Source organism: Neophocaena asiaeorientalis, unplaced genomic scaffold (genome assembly GCF_003031525.2).
Source record: "Neophocaena asiaeorientalis asiaeorientalis breed wild unplaced genomic scaffold, Neophocaena_asiaeorientalis_V1.1 scaffold59, whole genome shotgun sequence".
Classification (NCBI taxonomy): domain Eukaryota; kingdom Metazoa; phylum Chordata; class Mammalia; order Artiodactyla; family Phocoenidae; genus Neophocaena; species Neophocaena asiaeorientalis.
In genome coordinates this window covers 15,411,829-15,426,746 of record NW_020174268.1, presented here as the reverse complement: position 1 = coordinate 15,426,746, position 14,918 = coordinate 15,411,829, and the positions used below count along the sequence as shown (strand labels likewise).

Sequence of the window (14,918 nt, the reverse complement as noted above, 5' to 3'; positions counted from 1 at the left end):
TAAAAATCCTCAACAAAATACTAGCAAACCAAGTCCAACAATACATTAAAATGATCATACACCATGTTCAAGTTGGATTTATCCCAGGGATGCAAGAATTTTTCAATATCCACAAATCAATCAGTGTGATACACCACATTAACAAATTGAAGAATAAAAACCATATGATCATCTCAATAGTTGCAGAAAAAGCATTTGACAAAATTCAACACCCATTTATGATAAAATCACTCCAGAAAGTGAGCATAACAGGAACATACCTAAACATATAAGGCCATATGTGACAAGCCCACAGCTAACATCATACGCAACAGTAAAAAGCTGAAAGAATTTCCTCCAAGTTCAGAAACAAGACAAGGATGTCCACTGTCACCACTTTTACTCAACATAGTTTTAGAATTCCTAGCCACAGCAATCAGAGAAGAAAAAGAAATAAAAGGAATCCAAATAGGAAAAGAAGTAAAACTGTCACTGTTTGCAGATGACATGATACTATACATAGAAAATCCTAAGGATGCTAACCAGAAAATTACTAGAGCTCATCAATGAATTCAGTAAAGTTGCAGGATACACAAAATTAATACACAGAATTCTCTTGCAGTTTTCTATGTAATTCTCTATACACTAATAATGAAATATCAGAAAGAGAAATTAAAGAAACAATCCCATTTACCATCACATCAAAATAAAATAAAATACCTAGGAATAAACCTAGCCAAGGAGGCAAAAGACCTGTACTCCAACAACTATAAGACACTGATGAAAGAAATAGAAGATGACACAACCAGATGGAAAGATATACCATGTTCTTGGAATGGAAGAATCAATACTGTCAAAATGACTATACAACCCAAGGTAACCTACAGATTCAATGCAATCCCTATCAAATGACCAATGACATTTTTCACAGAACTAGAACAAAAAAACCACAAAATTTGTAGGGAGACACAAAAGACTCCAAGCAGCCAAAGCAATCTTGAGAAAGAAAAATGAGGCTTGAGGAATCAGGCTCCCTAACTTCAGACTATACTATAAAGCTACAGTAATCAAGGCAGTGTGGTACTGGCACAAAAATAGAAAAATAGATCAATGGAACAGGAAAGAAATCCCAGAAATAAACCCATGCAGCTATGGTCAATTAAGCTAGGGCAAGGAGGCAAGACTTTACAATGGAGGAAAGACAGTCTGTTCAATAAATAGTGCTGGGAAAACTGTATAGCTGCATGTAAAAGAAAAAAATGAAATTAGAACACTCCCTAACATCATACACAAAAATAAACTCAAAATAGATTCAAGACCTAAATATAAGACTGGACACTATAAAACTCTTAGAGGAAAACATAGGCAGAACACTCTCTGACATAAATCACAGCAGTATCGTTTTCAATCTGTCTCCCAGAGTAATGGAAATAAAAACAAAAATAAACAGATGGGACCTAGTTAAACTCAAAAGCTTTTGCACAGCAATGGAAACCATAAACAAAACAAAAAGACAACCCACAGAATAAGAGAAAATATTTGTAAATGATGTGACCAACAAGGGATTAGTCTCCAAAATTTACAAACAGCTCATGTGGCTTAATATCATCAAAACAAACAACCCAATCAAAAAATGGGTAGAAGACCCAAATAGAGATTTCTCCAAAGAAGACATACAGATGGCCAAGAGGCACATGAAAAATGTTCAACATCGCTAATTTTTAGAGAAATGCAAATCAAAACTATGAGATATCACCTCACACCAATCAAAATGGTTATCATCAAAAAGTCTACAAACAGTAAATGCTGGAGAGGGTGTGGAGAAAAGGGAACCCTCCTACACTGTTGGTGGGAATATAAATTGGTGCAGCCACTATGGAGAACAGTATGAAGGTTCCTTAAGAAACTAACAACAGAGCTACCATATGATCCTGCAATCCCACTCCTGGGCATATACCCAGAGAAAAACATGGTCTGAAAGGATACATGCACCCCAATGTTCATTGCAGTGCTCTTTACAATAGCCAAGACATGGAAGCAACCTAAACGTCCACTGACAGAAGAATGCATAAAAGAAGATGTGGTACATATATACAATGGAATATTACTCAGCCATTAAAAAGAATAAAATAATGCCATTTGCAGCAACATGGATGGACCTAGAGACTGTCATACGGAGTGAACAGAGAAAGACAAATACTGTATGATATCGCTTATACGTAGAATCTTAAAAAAATGATACAAATGAACTTACAAAACAGAAAGACTCACAGACTTAGATAATGAACTTATGGTTACTGGTGTGAAGGGTGGGGTGGGGGATAGTTAGGGAGTTTGGGATTGACATGCACACACTGCATGTGGATAACCAACAAGGACCTACTGTATAGCACAGGGAACTCCGTTCAATATTATGTAACAACCTAATTGGGAAAAGAATTTGAAAAAGAATAGATATATGTATAACTGAATCACGTTCTTGTTCACCTGAAACTAACAACGTTGTTAATCAACTATCCTCCAATATAAAATAAAAAGTTAAAAATATAATACTTAGCAAAATGAAAAAAAAAAAAGCCTGAGTTAGACTAACCCATGACTAAAAGGAGATTAGAATCAGAATAGAGGTTATTAAATTGTTTCTAGTTTACCTTCTTAAAACATTTTGAATTATATGTTACATTCTTTACTGAAACTAATAAATATTAAAATTAGAAAAAAAATTTTAATGGTCAGAAGATCTAAATAGACATTTCTCCAAATAAGACATACAGATGGCCAAGAGGCACATGAAAAGATGCTCAACAACTCTATTAGAGAAATGCAAATCAAAACTAAAATGAGGAAAATAAAAACGTGTTTGGAGGAGCTTCAAGATGGCGGAAGAGTAAGATGTGGAGATCACCCTCCTCCCCACAGATACATCAGAAATACATCTACATGTGGAACAACCCCTAAAGAACACCTACTGAACGCTGCCAGAAGAACTCAAACCTCCCAAAAGGCAAGAAACTACCCATGTACCTGAGTAGGGCAAAAGAAAAAAGAAAAAACAGAGACAAAACATAGGGATGGGACCTGCACCTCTGGGAGGGAGCTGTGAAAGAGAAACGTTTACACACACTAGGAAGCCCCTTTACTGGCGGAGATAGAGGGTAGCAGGGTGGAAGCTTTGGAGCCAGGGAGGAGAGCGCAGCAACAGGGGTGCGGAGGGCAAAGCAGAGAGTTTCCTGCACACAGGATTGGTGCCGGCCAGCACTCACCATCCTGAGAGGCTTTTCTGCTCACCTGCCTGGGGCGGGCAGGGGCTGGGAGCTGAGGCTCCGGCTTCAGAGGTCAGATCCCAGGGAGAGGACTGGGGTTGGTGGCGTGAACACAGCCTGAAGGGGCTAGTGCACTCCAGCTAGCCGGGAGGGATTCCGGGAAAAAGTCTGGAGCTGCCGAAGTGACAAGAGACTTCTTTTTGCCTCTTTGTTTTGTGGTGCGCGAGGAGGGGGATTAAGAGCGCCACCTAAATGAGCTCCAGAGATGGGGGCGAGCCACAGCTATCAGCACAGACCCCAGAGACGGGCACGAGACTCTTAAGTCAGCTGCTGCAGCCACCAAGAAGCCTGTGTGCAAGCACAGGTCACTCTCATCACCTCCCCTCCCGGGAGCGGGTGCAGCCCACCACTGCCAGGGTCCCGTGATCTTCCCCGGAGAACACATGGCGCGTCTCAGGCTAGTGCAACGTCATACCGGCCTCTGCCTCTGCAGGCTCGCCCTGCATTCCGTACCCCTCCTTCTGCCCAGCCTGAGCCAGAGCCCCCGAATCAGCTACTGCTTTAATCCTGCCCTGTCTGGGCAGGGAACAGATGACCTCAGGCGACCTACACGCAGAGGTGGGGCCAAATCCAAAGCTGAACCCCAGGAGCTGTGCGAACAAAGAAGAGAAAGGGAAATTTCTCCCAGCAGCCTCAGGAGCAGCGGATTAAATCTCCACAATCAACTTGATGTACCTGCATCTGTGGAATACATGAATAGACAACGAATCATCCCAAATTGAGGTGGTGGACTTTGGGAGTGATGATATGTAAATATATATTTACTTTTTCCCTTTTTGTGAGTGTGTATGTATATGCTATTGTGTGTGATTTTGTCTGTATAACTTTGCTTTTACCATTTGTCCTAGGGTTCTGTCTGTCGGTTTTGTTGGGGTTCTTTTTTTTTAGTATAGTTTTTAGCACCTGTAATCATTGGTGGATTTGTTTTTCGGTTTGGTTGCTCTCTTCTTTATTTTTTCTCACTTTTAAAATTCTTTTTTATTTTTAATAATTATTTATTATTTTAATAACATTCTTTTCTTATCTTTCTTTCCTTCTCCCTTTTATTCTGTGCCATGTGGATGACAGGGTCTTGGTGCTCCGGCCAGGCATCTGGCCTTTACCTCTGAGGTGGGAGAGCCGAGTTCAGGACACTGGTCCACCAGAGACCTCCCAGCTCCACGTAATATCAAACAGCGAAAATCTCCCAGAGATCTCCATCTCAACACCAAGATCCAGCTCCAATTAATGACCAGCAAGCTACAGTGCTGGTCACCCTATGGCAAACAACTAGCAAGACAGGAACACAGCCCCACTCATTAGCAGAGAGGCTGCCTAAAATTATAAGAAGGTCATAGACACCCCAATACACACCACCAGACATGGACCTGCCCACCAGAAAGACAAGATCCAGCCTCATCCACCAGAACACAGGCACTAGTCCCCTCCACCAGGAAGCCTACACAACCCACTTCATAAATCAAGCCTTAGTAAATTTAAGAAAATTGAAATCCTATCAAGTATCTTTTCTGACCACAACACTATGAGACTAGATATCAATCACAGGACAAAATCTGTAAAAATAAAAATACTAACAGGGCTTCCCTGGTGGTGCAGTGGTTGAGAATCTGCCTGCCAATGCAGGGGACACGGGTTCGATCTCTGGTCTGGGAAGATCCCGCATGCCGTGGGGCAACTAGGCCCGTGAGCCACAACTACTGAGCCTGTGTGTCTGGAGCTTGTGCTCCACAACAAGAGAGGGCACGACAGTGAGAGGCCTGCACACTGCGATGAAGAGTGGCCCCCGCTCACCGCAACCAGAGAAAGCCCACACACAGAAACGAAGACCCAACACATCCAAAACTAAATTAAAAAAAAAAAAAAACACATGGAGGCTAAACAATACACTACTTAATAACCAAGAGATCAACTGAAGAAATCTCAGAGGAAATCAAAAAATACCTAGAAACAAATAACAACGTAAACACGACAACCCGAAACCTATGGGACACAGCAAAAGCAGTTCTAAAAGGGAAGTTTATAGCAATACAATCCTACCTTAAAAAACAAGAAACATCTCAAATAAACAACCTAACTTTACATCTAAAGCAACTAGAGAAAGAAGAGCAAACAAACCCAAAGTTAGCAGAAGGAAGGAAATCATAAAGATCAGATCAGAAATAAATGAAAAAGAAATGAAGGAAACAAGAGCAAAGATCAGTAAAATTAAAAGCTGGTTCTTTGAGAAGATAAACAAAATTGATAAACCATTAGCCAGACTCATCAAGAAAAAAAGGGAGACGGCTCAAATCAATAGAATTAGAAATGAAAAAGGAAAAGTAACAACTGACACGGCACAAATACAAAGGACCGTAAGAGATTACTACAAGCAACTCTATGCCAATAAAATGCACAACCTGGAAGAAATGGACAAACTCTTGAAAAGCACAACCTTCTGAGACTGAATCAAGAAGAAATAGAAAATATAAACAGAACAATCACAAACAATGAAATTGAGACTGTGATTAAAAATCTTCCAACAAACAAAAGCCCAGGACCAGATGGCTTCACAGGCGAATTCTATCAAAAAGTTAGAGAAGAGATAACACCACTCCTTCTCGAACTCTACCAAAATATAGTGGAGGGAGGAACACTCCCAAACTCATTCTACGAAGCCACCATCACCCTGATACCAAAACCAGACAAAGATGTCACAAAGAACGAAAGCTACAGACCAATATAACTGATGAACATAGATGCAAAAATCCTCAACAAAATACTAGCAAACAGAATCCAACAGCACAATAAAAGGATCATACACCATGATCAAGTGGGGTTTATCCCAGGAATGCAAGTAGTTTTCAATATATGCAAATCAATCAATGTGATACTCCATATTAACAAACTGAAGAATAAAAACCATATGATCATCTCAATAGATGCAGAAAAAGCTTTTGACAAAATTCAACACCCATTTATGATCAAACCCATCCAGAAAGTAGGCATAGAGGGAACTTACCTCGACATAATAAAGGCCATATATGACAAACCCACAGCCAACATTGCCCACTAAGATCAGGAACAAGACAAGGTTGCCCACTCTCACCACTATTATTCAATATTGTTTTGGAAGTTTTAGCCACAGCAATCAGAGAAGAAAAGGAAATAAAAGGAATCCAAATCAGAAAAGAAGAAGTAAAGCTGTCACTGTTTGCAGATGACATGATACTATACATAGAGAATCCTAAAGATGCTACCAGAAAACTACTAGGGCTAATGAATGCATTTGGTAAAGTAGCAGGATACATATTAATGCACAGAAACCTCCTGCATTCCTATACACTAATGATGAAAAATCGGAAGAAGAAATTAAGGAAACCCTCCCATTTATAAAAAAAAAAAACTACAATGAGATATCACGTCACAGCAGTCAGAATGGCTATCATCAGAAAGTGTACAAACAGTAAATCCTGGAGAGGATGTGGAGAAAAGGGAACGCTCCTACACTGTTGGTGGGAATGTAAATTGGTACAGCCACTATGGAGAACACTATGCATGTACCTAAAAAAGCTAAAAATAGAACTACCATATGATCCAGCAATCCCCCTGCTGGGCATATAACTGGAGAAAACCATAATTCGAAAAGATATATGTATCCTAATGTTCACCGCCGCACTATTTACAGTAGCCAAGACATGGAACAAACTAAATATCCATCAACAGACGACTGGATAAAGATGTAGTACATATATACAATGGAATATTACTCGGCCATAAAAAATGAAATAATGCCATTTGCTGCAACACGGATAGATCTGGAGATTATCATACTAAGTGAAGTAAGTCAGACAGAGAAAGACAAATATATGATATCACTTATATGTAGAATATTAAAAAAATGATACAAATGAACTTATTTACAAAACAAAAACAGATTCACAGACTTCAAAAACAAACCTATGGTTACCAAAGGGGAAAGCTGGTGGGGAGTGATAAATTAGGAATTTGGGATTAACATATACACACTACTATATATAAAATAATAAACAAGGATCTACAGTATATATAGCCCAGGGAGCTCTACTCAATATTCTGTAATTACCTATAAGGAAAAAGAATCTGAAAAAGAATGGATATATGTATAACTGAATCACTTTGCTGTATATCTGAAACTAACACAACACTGTAAATCAACTATACTCCAATATAAAATTAAAATTACAAATAAAAATAAAAATGGCAATCTGGATACAAGCTGAATATCAGAGGCTTTGGGAAAAGCACATCATAGGTCAGTAGAACTGGCAGTACCATAATAATTACCATAAAAGTTCTAACTTAAAACCCAACACAGAGGGAGGACAAGATAAGTTAAGCTAAAAACAGAGTCAACTTATGGTAGGGAACACAGGGTAAAGAGTTATTAATAATAGTTGAAATCTAATTAAATGACTCATTTAATTAAAAAAGCAAAAAAGATCACCAGGTAATTCCTGGGACATTAAAGTTTTAGAATCGTTGTTCTAAATGTTGCTGTGCCCCAGGGCCCTGTGCTATACTCTCCTTCTAGGTGATAGTCCTAACCATTGGAATTCCCAGTACTATGGATTTTTTTTTTTTACATCTTTATTGGAGTATAATTGCTTTACAATGTTGTGTTAGTTTCTGCTGTATAATGAAGTGAATCAGCTATATGTATACATATATCCCCATATCTCCTCCCTCTTGCATCTCCCTCCCACCCTCCCTATACCACCCCTCTAGATGGTCACAAAGCACTGAGCTGATCTCCCTGTGCTATGCAGTTGCTTTCCACTAGCTGTCTATTTTACATTTGGTAGTGACTACAGATTTTTTAATCTCCAAATCTCTCTCTGTAGCTCTTACCTCCTTCCTAAATTCCAGATTCATATAAACAACAGCCTACATGACGTCTCCATTTGTATGGAGTTTCAAATATTTCAAAGTTAATGTTGAAAACAGAAGCCTTCTCCCATCTCACTATATAGCCCCACCTAAAAAGGACAGCTAAGTTTACTGAATACCTGTTACCGGTAGTAACCTAAGTGCTTAACATGTAACAGCTGCTTTAGTCCTCACATCACCACCACCAAGAGACAGTTCCTATTATTGTCCCCATTTTACAGAAGAGTAATTGAGAGAGAGGGCATAAGTAACTTGCCCACAATCATACATCTCCTAAGTATCACATTGAGGATTTGAAGTTAGGTAATTTGAGTCCAGAATGTTCCTGTTATACCCCTCAGTTCCATCCAACCCAGAGCTCAAAGAAATCTAAAAGTCATCATTTATTTCACCATCACCCACTCCTAATCCTGTGCATTACATTTTCAAACACTATCTGGAATTCATGTATTTCTCTCTATCTCCATGGCCACCCACTCTTTTCCAAGCCATCATTTTGCTGCTCGTGCATTCATTAATCTCCTAACTGGTCTCCCTCCTTCCACTCTACCTGGTATTCTCTCATAGCAGTAAGTTTTTTATAGAAAGAATCTGTTGTCAGTGCCTTGTTTAAACCCTTTCAGGGGCTGCCATACGCTTGACCTGAGCCCTGCCTTCTCCAGCCTATGCCTGACTTGAGCCTCAGGGGCTCTTGTTCCTCAAACATACCAAGTACATGTCCCAGCCCACCTCCAGGGTCTTTGCTCTTGCTGTTCTGTTGGATCAAATTCAGCTTCCTTTCTCCCAGCTCCCCCCTCATCTGGCAGGTCTCAATTCTCATGTCACCTCTTTTCAACAACTCTTTATAAAAGAGTCACTCTATTATAGCCCTGTTTCCTTCATTGCACTTAACACATCTGAATCTAAGAAAAAATCTAAGTAAATCTAAAGCCGTGGAGAATGGACTAGTCTACCTAGGTTCAAATTCTGGCTTTACCCTGTAACCTCCCTGTGGCTCTCTCTCCTCATCTGTTAAAACGGAGTATAATAAGAGTGCTGTGATGAGTAACATCAATGCCTGACATATACTAAGTACTATTTAAGCATTTGCTATAATGATTAGGTACACTTGAAGGCAAGGACCTTGCTCCTGATCGTCTCTATATTCCTAGCACTTAGAACACCCAGTGTACAAGTTTGTCAAATGAATGACTGTTGTTCCTCTTCATTGTTCCATTCATATTAGTGATAGGATCTACCATTTTCCCAATGTTTTAGTGATGTTTTTACCCCGGATCACCAATTAATGTGTCTTCATGGTCTATTTTACATGCATTTATTTTATTCTATTCACATCGACAATTGTCATACCACCTACAAAAAGTACAAAAGCCTAAACCATTTTCCAATACCAGGTCAGAGCCAAGGTGCAAAAGAGGAACTATACAGTAAATTACAAGAAGAGTTCAGGTGTCCCGTATGAAGCATGCTGCCTGTCACATGATGCATTTAAAGCTGTAAATATTGCCACAGGAGAATCTCTTGTCTTTGCAGCGGCCACACAGCTCCTGCCGATGAGGCCTCCTTAGATCGATGTGTCTTTTCTTTTGAAGACAGGAACAACGAGACTTTGAACAGGTCTTTTGAAAAGAAGCAACAGTTTGGGGACTAAATGATCAAATTAGTTCTTCAAATGTAGTCTTCAAATGAAAATACTTTTCCCCACCACCACTATCCCCGATATCTTTCTCCTCCTTTGAATCCTATGAGAAGTCCAAGACCAAGTTGTACAAAACCACTCACAGCCCACTAAATGTCATGCATTTTCCAAAATGAATGATCAGACGATATTTAAGAGAACATTGATGAGCCAGTCCAGAAGATACAAGAGAAAAGGTTTAAAAGTTAAGAGTTTTGTAGAGTCTCTTCATTATACAGGTCTCTACATTTGTAGCCAGGTGGGAGTGAGCAGTGGGTATTAAGTGATTTGATTACCTAGACTGGAACATTTAAATACTAGAGCAGTGATTCTCAACCAGTAGTATTTTACCTACCAGCAGACATTTGGAAATATCTGGAGAGATTTTTGCTTGTCACAACTGGAGGGAGGGGTATTCTAGGGGAAGCTAAATATTTTCCTTCCAGTCATGCCTAATCTCTGCTGGAATTTGAAGAATTTTTAACCATTATCCTATTCTGTCTTCTGATAAATAAAAAACACACCCCATGGAGACTGGTATACTACCCTGGTCCACCTTCCCAACCCTGCTAATCTTTGAAAATTTATAATCACTGCTCAATTTTCTGCATATGTCCATAGCCAAAAAGAATAAGTAAAGCTTTACCTTTTATATTGTGAAAATAGGCATTTTTATTTTCCAAATGAGTGTCTCAGATATGATTTATCAAATGTTGTACTGCACTTACATCTTCCACTCTCCCGTTGATGAGTATGCATCCTTAAGAAAATTCTAATAGCAATACTCACATGTTGTTTACTCTAGGTACTGCTCCAAGCACTTTATATAAATTCACTTAATCCTCATATCACCTTTATAAGGAAGAAAAGGCTTAATCCAAAACAAATTTTTTTAGTTAAAAAAAAAATCAGGATTTAGTCTAAAGGTAAGTTTCTGGTTTTAGCAATGGTGGATTAGGTAGTTTTGACCAAATCTCCTACTTAGGACAACAAGAAAAGCTGAGCAGAGAAGATAATAATTAAAAACAAGAACTACTTGAAGGCACTGGAGAGATACCAAAGTATCAGAGGAGGAAGCCCAGATATAGAGATGAGCCTGACATTTGGGACTATTTTCTCTCTAAAGGCAATTCTGTAAGAGGTGAAAGACAACAGGAAGCTGAAAATGAGTTTAACAAGTTGATGAGGCTGAGGGATAATCTTAAATATGTCAAAGTAGGAGAGACCTGGTAAACAATTCAGGTTTTGTGCTGGGACCCTGAAGGGCCCTGAAAGGCTACACCCTAAGAATAAGAATGAACCCAAAATTGACCAGCCTTCAACTGCTGAAGCCCAGTTTCAAAACAGCTCAACCCTGATTGGAAAATAGTAATCTGAAATTGCTAGTGTCCCCATCTGCCCAACAGAAGCAAACAAGTCTTCTGTGAAAAACAATACTATCCTAGGCCTCGAATTATCACTATAATTTTTCATATACAATATATAGCACTCAAAAGTAACCAGGTATATAAGGAGACAGAACGACATACTCGAAAACCAAGCAACGTGAAGAGGATAGCAACAGAACCATAGAGGATTAAATTAATGGAGCTTTATGGTACGGATTTTAAGAAAATGATGCTTAATATGTTCAAAGAGATGAGACTGATATTTCCAACAAAGAACTGGACGTCACTTAAAAAGACATAAAAATTCTAGTACTGAAAAACACAGTAACTGAAATCTATAACTGAATAGGTAGGTTTGACAGCAGATTGGAAAGAGCAGAAGGAAAAATTAGAGAAATGGAAGATAGTTTAGTAGTTGCTATCCAAACAGAAGCAAAGAGAGACAAAAGCTTAGGAAATACAGAAAAGAGCATAAAAGAGATAAGGGATATGGTGAAAGGTCTAATATGAGTAATTAGAAGAAAGAGAGAATGAAGGTGGAAGTAATATTTTTAAAGATAATGGCTGATAATTTTCCAAGAGTGATAAAAGTCTTCAAGCTACAGGTTCAAGAAACTATGAATTGTAAGCAGGATAAATACAAAGAAACTACAATTGAGCATAAATTGTAAAACTGTTGAAAACCAAAGCAGAGAGAAATATCTTAAAAGCAAACAGACTTAAGAAGGTGAGAAAGTGAGATACATTACTTCAAAGGAGCTGCAATAAGACCAATAGCCAACTTTACAGAAACAATGAAGGTCAGATCCTTAAGGGGCAGAAAGAAACTACTGCCAACCTAAAAATTTTATATTCAGCAAAAATATCCTTTAAAAAAGCTATCTAGACAAAATAAAATGTGTCACCTTCAGATCTGCATTACAGGAAATATTAAAATGTGTTCTTCAGGTATAAGGAAAGTGGTCCCAGATACAAAAAGGACCTGAGAGCAGCAGAAAGGGTAAATATGTAGCTAAAGCTAAATTAATTATGACTATAACAAATAATGTCTTTTAAAGTTTAAAAATAACATACAACAATAGCAGCAAAGAAGTTTGGATGAAGTGATAAGGAATTAGTGTGACCTAAGGTCACTGCATTGTCAAGGAGAGGTGAGATTGACTTATCAACGTCTACATAAGTTGTTAAAGAATCATGCTGTATGATGAACATTAAAGAAGAACATTAAAGAATGAATAACTGCCAAGATAATGGGGGAGGTTTTTCCAAAAAAAAAAAAAAAAAAAAAAAAAATCAATTCAAGTGAACACAAGAAAAAGGAGTATAATAGTAAGAAAATATATTTAAATCCAAAGTAATTATAGTAAACAGACTAAATGAGAATGTCAGACTAGAAAATCTAAAGATAAATCATTTATAAACGATTAGACTAGTTTTTTAAGTTATTTATTTCTTAGTAGTATAAAAATGTTAAGTAAGTGAAGGATTTAGGTTAAAAAAAATTCTTGATTATGAAAATCAACTATGTCACACTTTTCTGAAAAGCTTCAAGAGATGTCTCCTGCAAGCTGTTTTATGTAAGAGCTAATCGAATTCTGTGACATCCTAGACCTTGGGGACACCATGGAATCTGATCACAACTCTAATACTATCTGCCCAACCTTGGGCAAGTTATTTTCTTATTGAACTTTAGTTTTCTGGTCTGTATCATGGGAATAACATCTGCCTCAAAGGTTAGATTACAGGAGATAATGAAAAGCACTTGGCCTCAAGTTTGGCACATAGTAAAAGCTTAATAAAGGTTACCTGTTAAATTATTACATGCAGACTATACACAGGGTGTTTGAGGAAAAACATACCACATACATAAACACACCACATAAGGCAACTTAAGAGTAAATCTTCCCCTTCCCCCCCAAAAAACCTAGAATGAATGTTTTTTCTAAAATATTATAAAAATTCAAACATACAGAAAACCTAACACTCCTGTACAGATATCTAAGTCTATCAAATCCTAACATTTTGCCACAGAAGCTTCATGCTTAAGAATGAAAACATTATAGATACGATGGAAATATTCTATTTGCTTACCTGGCATTGGATTGCTTCTACTCGATAAGGGTTAAAACTCTTTTGGCATTTGCAACAGAGTTGTTTGAAATAAACCTAAAGAGAAATTTGTCTTTTATACAAGTTTATAGGTATTCTAGGCTCCCAGATCTTAATTTAAGTAATCTATTCCCTCACCTTGCAGCTTGCTTTTGCCCAACCTCTATGCTGAAGTCTTAAGCTCTTCTAGTGCTATCAGTCACTTTTTCTTATTATTTGAACCTCATTTTCCTTACCTGTAAAATTGAGACAATACCACTTCCTTTTTCTATAATTCTGACAACTACCCAATAATGTACACAAAGTACCACAGTAAAAGTCTTCAGTGAGAAGTAGCTATGATAACTTTATTCATTGTGCAGGCAGAACCCTTGACGTGCTCCTTCTGTCCTGGTCTATTTGTCCCTACTTTTTCGTTTTTTTCAGTATTTCTCAATTTGAAATTTAAATTACTTATAGTTACCCACCAACACACGTGGTTTCCAGGCTTTGTGCATTTTCTTGTGCACTTTCTCTCCCTTCCTCACTTGGTGAACTCCTATTTATAAACCTTTAAAATCCTGCTTGGACATCAAGATGCCTTCCCTCTGACAAGGCTAATCGTCCCCCTCCTGTATCATTTCTGTACCACTTCCATGCCACGGGTGCCAATGCATATACCACCAAATCTCATTTTGTCTGCGTCACTCTTATCAATAAATTTCTCCAGGATGAGTTCTATGTCTTGTTCTTTTTTTGCTAGTGTCACCAGTGTTTGAATTAAATCCACTGTTTCTTTTCTAGCAAGAGAAGGAAAGTAATTTTAGTTTATTTTAAAAATCTATTCGCCTCCAGGTTCTAGTAAATGGCTAGGTTAAAAAAAAAAAAAACAACAACCAAGTTTTCATTCAGGTGGCAGCATGCCTCCTTACCCTCTCCCTCTACAGTCCTTAAGAAGGAAAAGCAGTATCTAAAATGCAACAGCACAGGGGCCTCAAACTCAAATGCTTGTAGAGGTGAATGAGAGACACCAGATGCAGACTGCTGTGAAATAAAGGCCACATGCCCAGTGAAAGGAGACAGAAGCTGCTCAAGTCCAGCCTACTGCTCTCAAACTGAGAGCATTTAATGACCAGAGTCTGATGGTTCAGGAAAATCTGGAAATGCAAAATGTGGAATCTTTCCCAGCCTAAATATGTTGACAACTAATTCAAATTAAGGCGGGGAGCCTAAATAACCAAGTCTCTCAAGGTTAACCTTTACAATAAATTATTTCTCTCATTGCCCCACCTTGTGGACAGACAGTGGAAATTTTCTAGAGCTAAGGCCCAAATTTGTTACAATATACCAACTAAAAAATGATTATAGGGCTTCACTGGTGGCGCAGTGGTTGAGAGTCCGCCTGCCGATGCAGGGGACATGGGTTTGTGCCCCGGTCCGGGAAGATCCCACATGCCGCAGAGCGGCTGGGCCCGTGAGCCATGGCCGCTGAGCCTGCGCGTTCGGAGCCTGTGCGCCACAATGGGAGAGGCCACAACAGTGGGAGGCCCGCATACA

The 14,918-nt window shown here is 38.5% G+C and overlaps 1 protein-coding gene across 1 annotated transcript in view; it reads right to left on the bottom strand.

Annotated features, from left to right (window-relative positions):
• Positions 1 to 9,506: 9,506 nt before the first annotated feature.
• ZAR1L (zygote arrest 1 like) overlaps positions 9,507 to 14,918 on the bottom strand; it is a 7,107-nt gene continuing 1,695 nt past the window's right edge. The window contains exons 3-4 of the mRNA XM_024755559.1: positions 13,365 to 13,439; positions 9,507 to 9,826 (exon numbers count right to left, since the gene is read on the bottom strand). Of these exons, the coding sequence (XP_024611327.1) occupies positions 9,683 to 9,826; positions 13,365 to 13,439 (219 nt within the window). The 3' untranslated portion in view covers positions 9,507 to 9,682. The remainder of the gene's footprint in view (positions 9,827 to 13,364; positions 13,440 to 14,918) is intronic.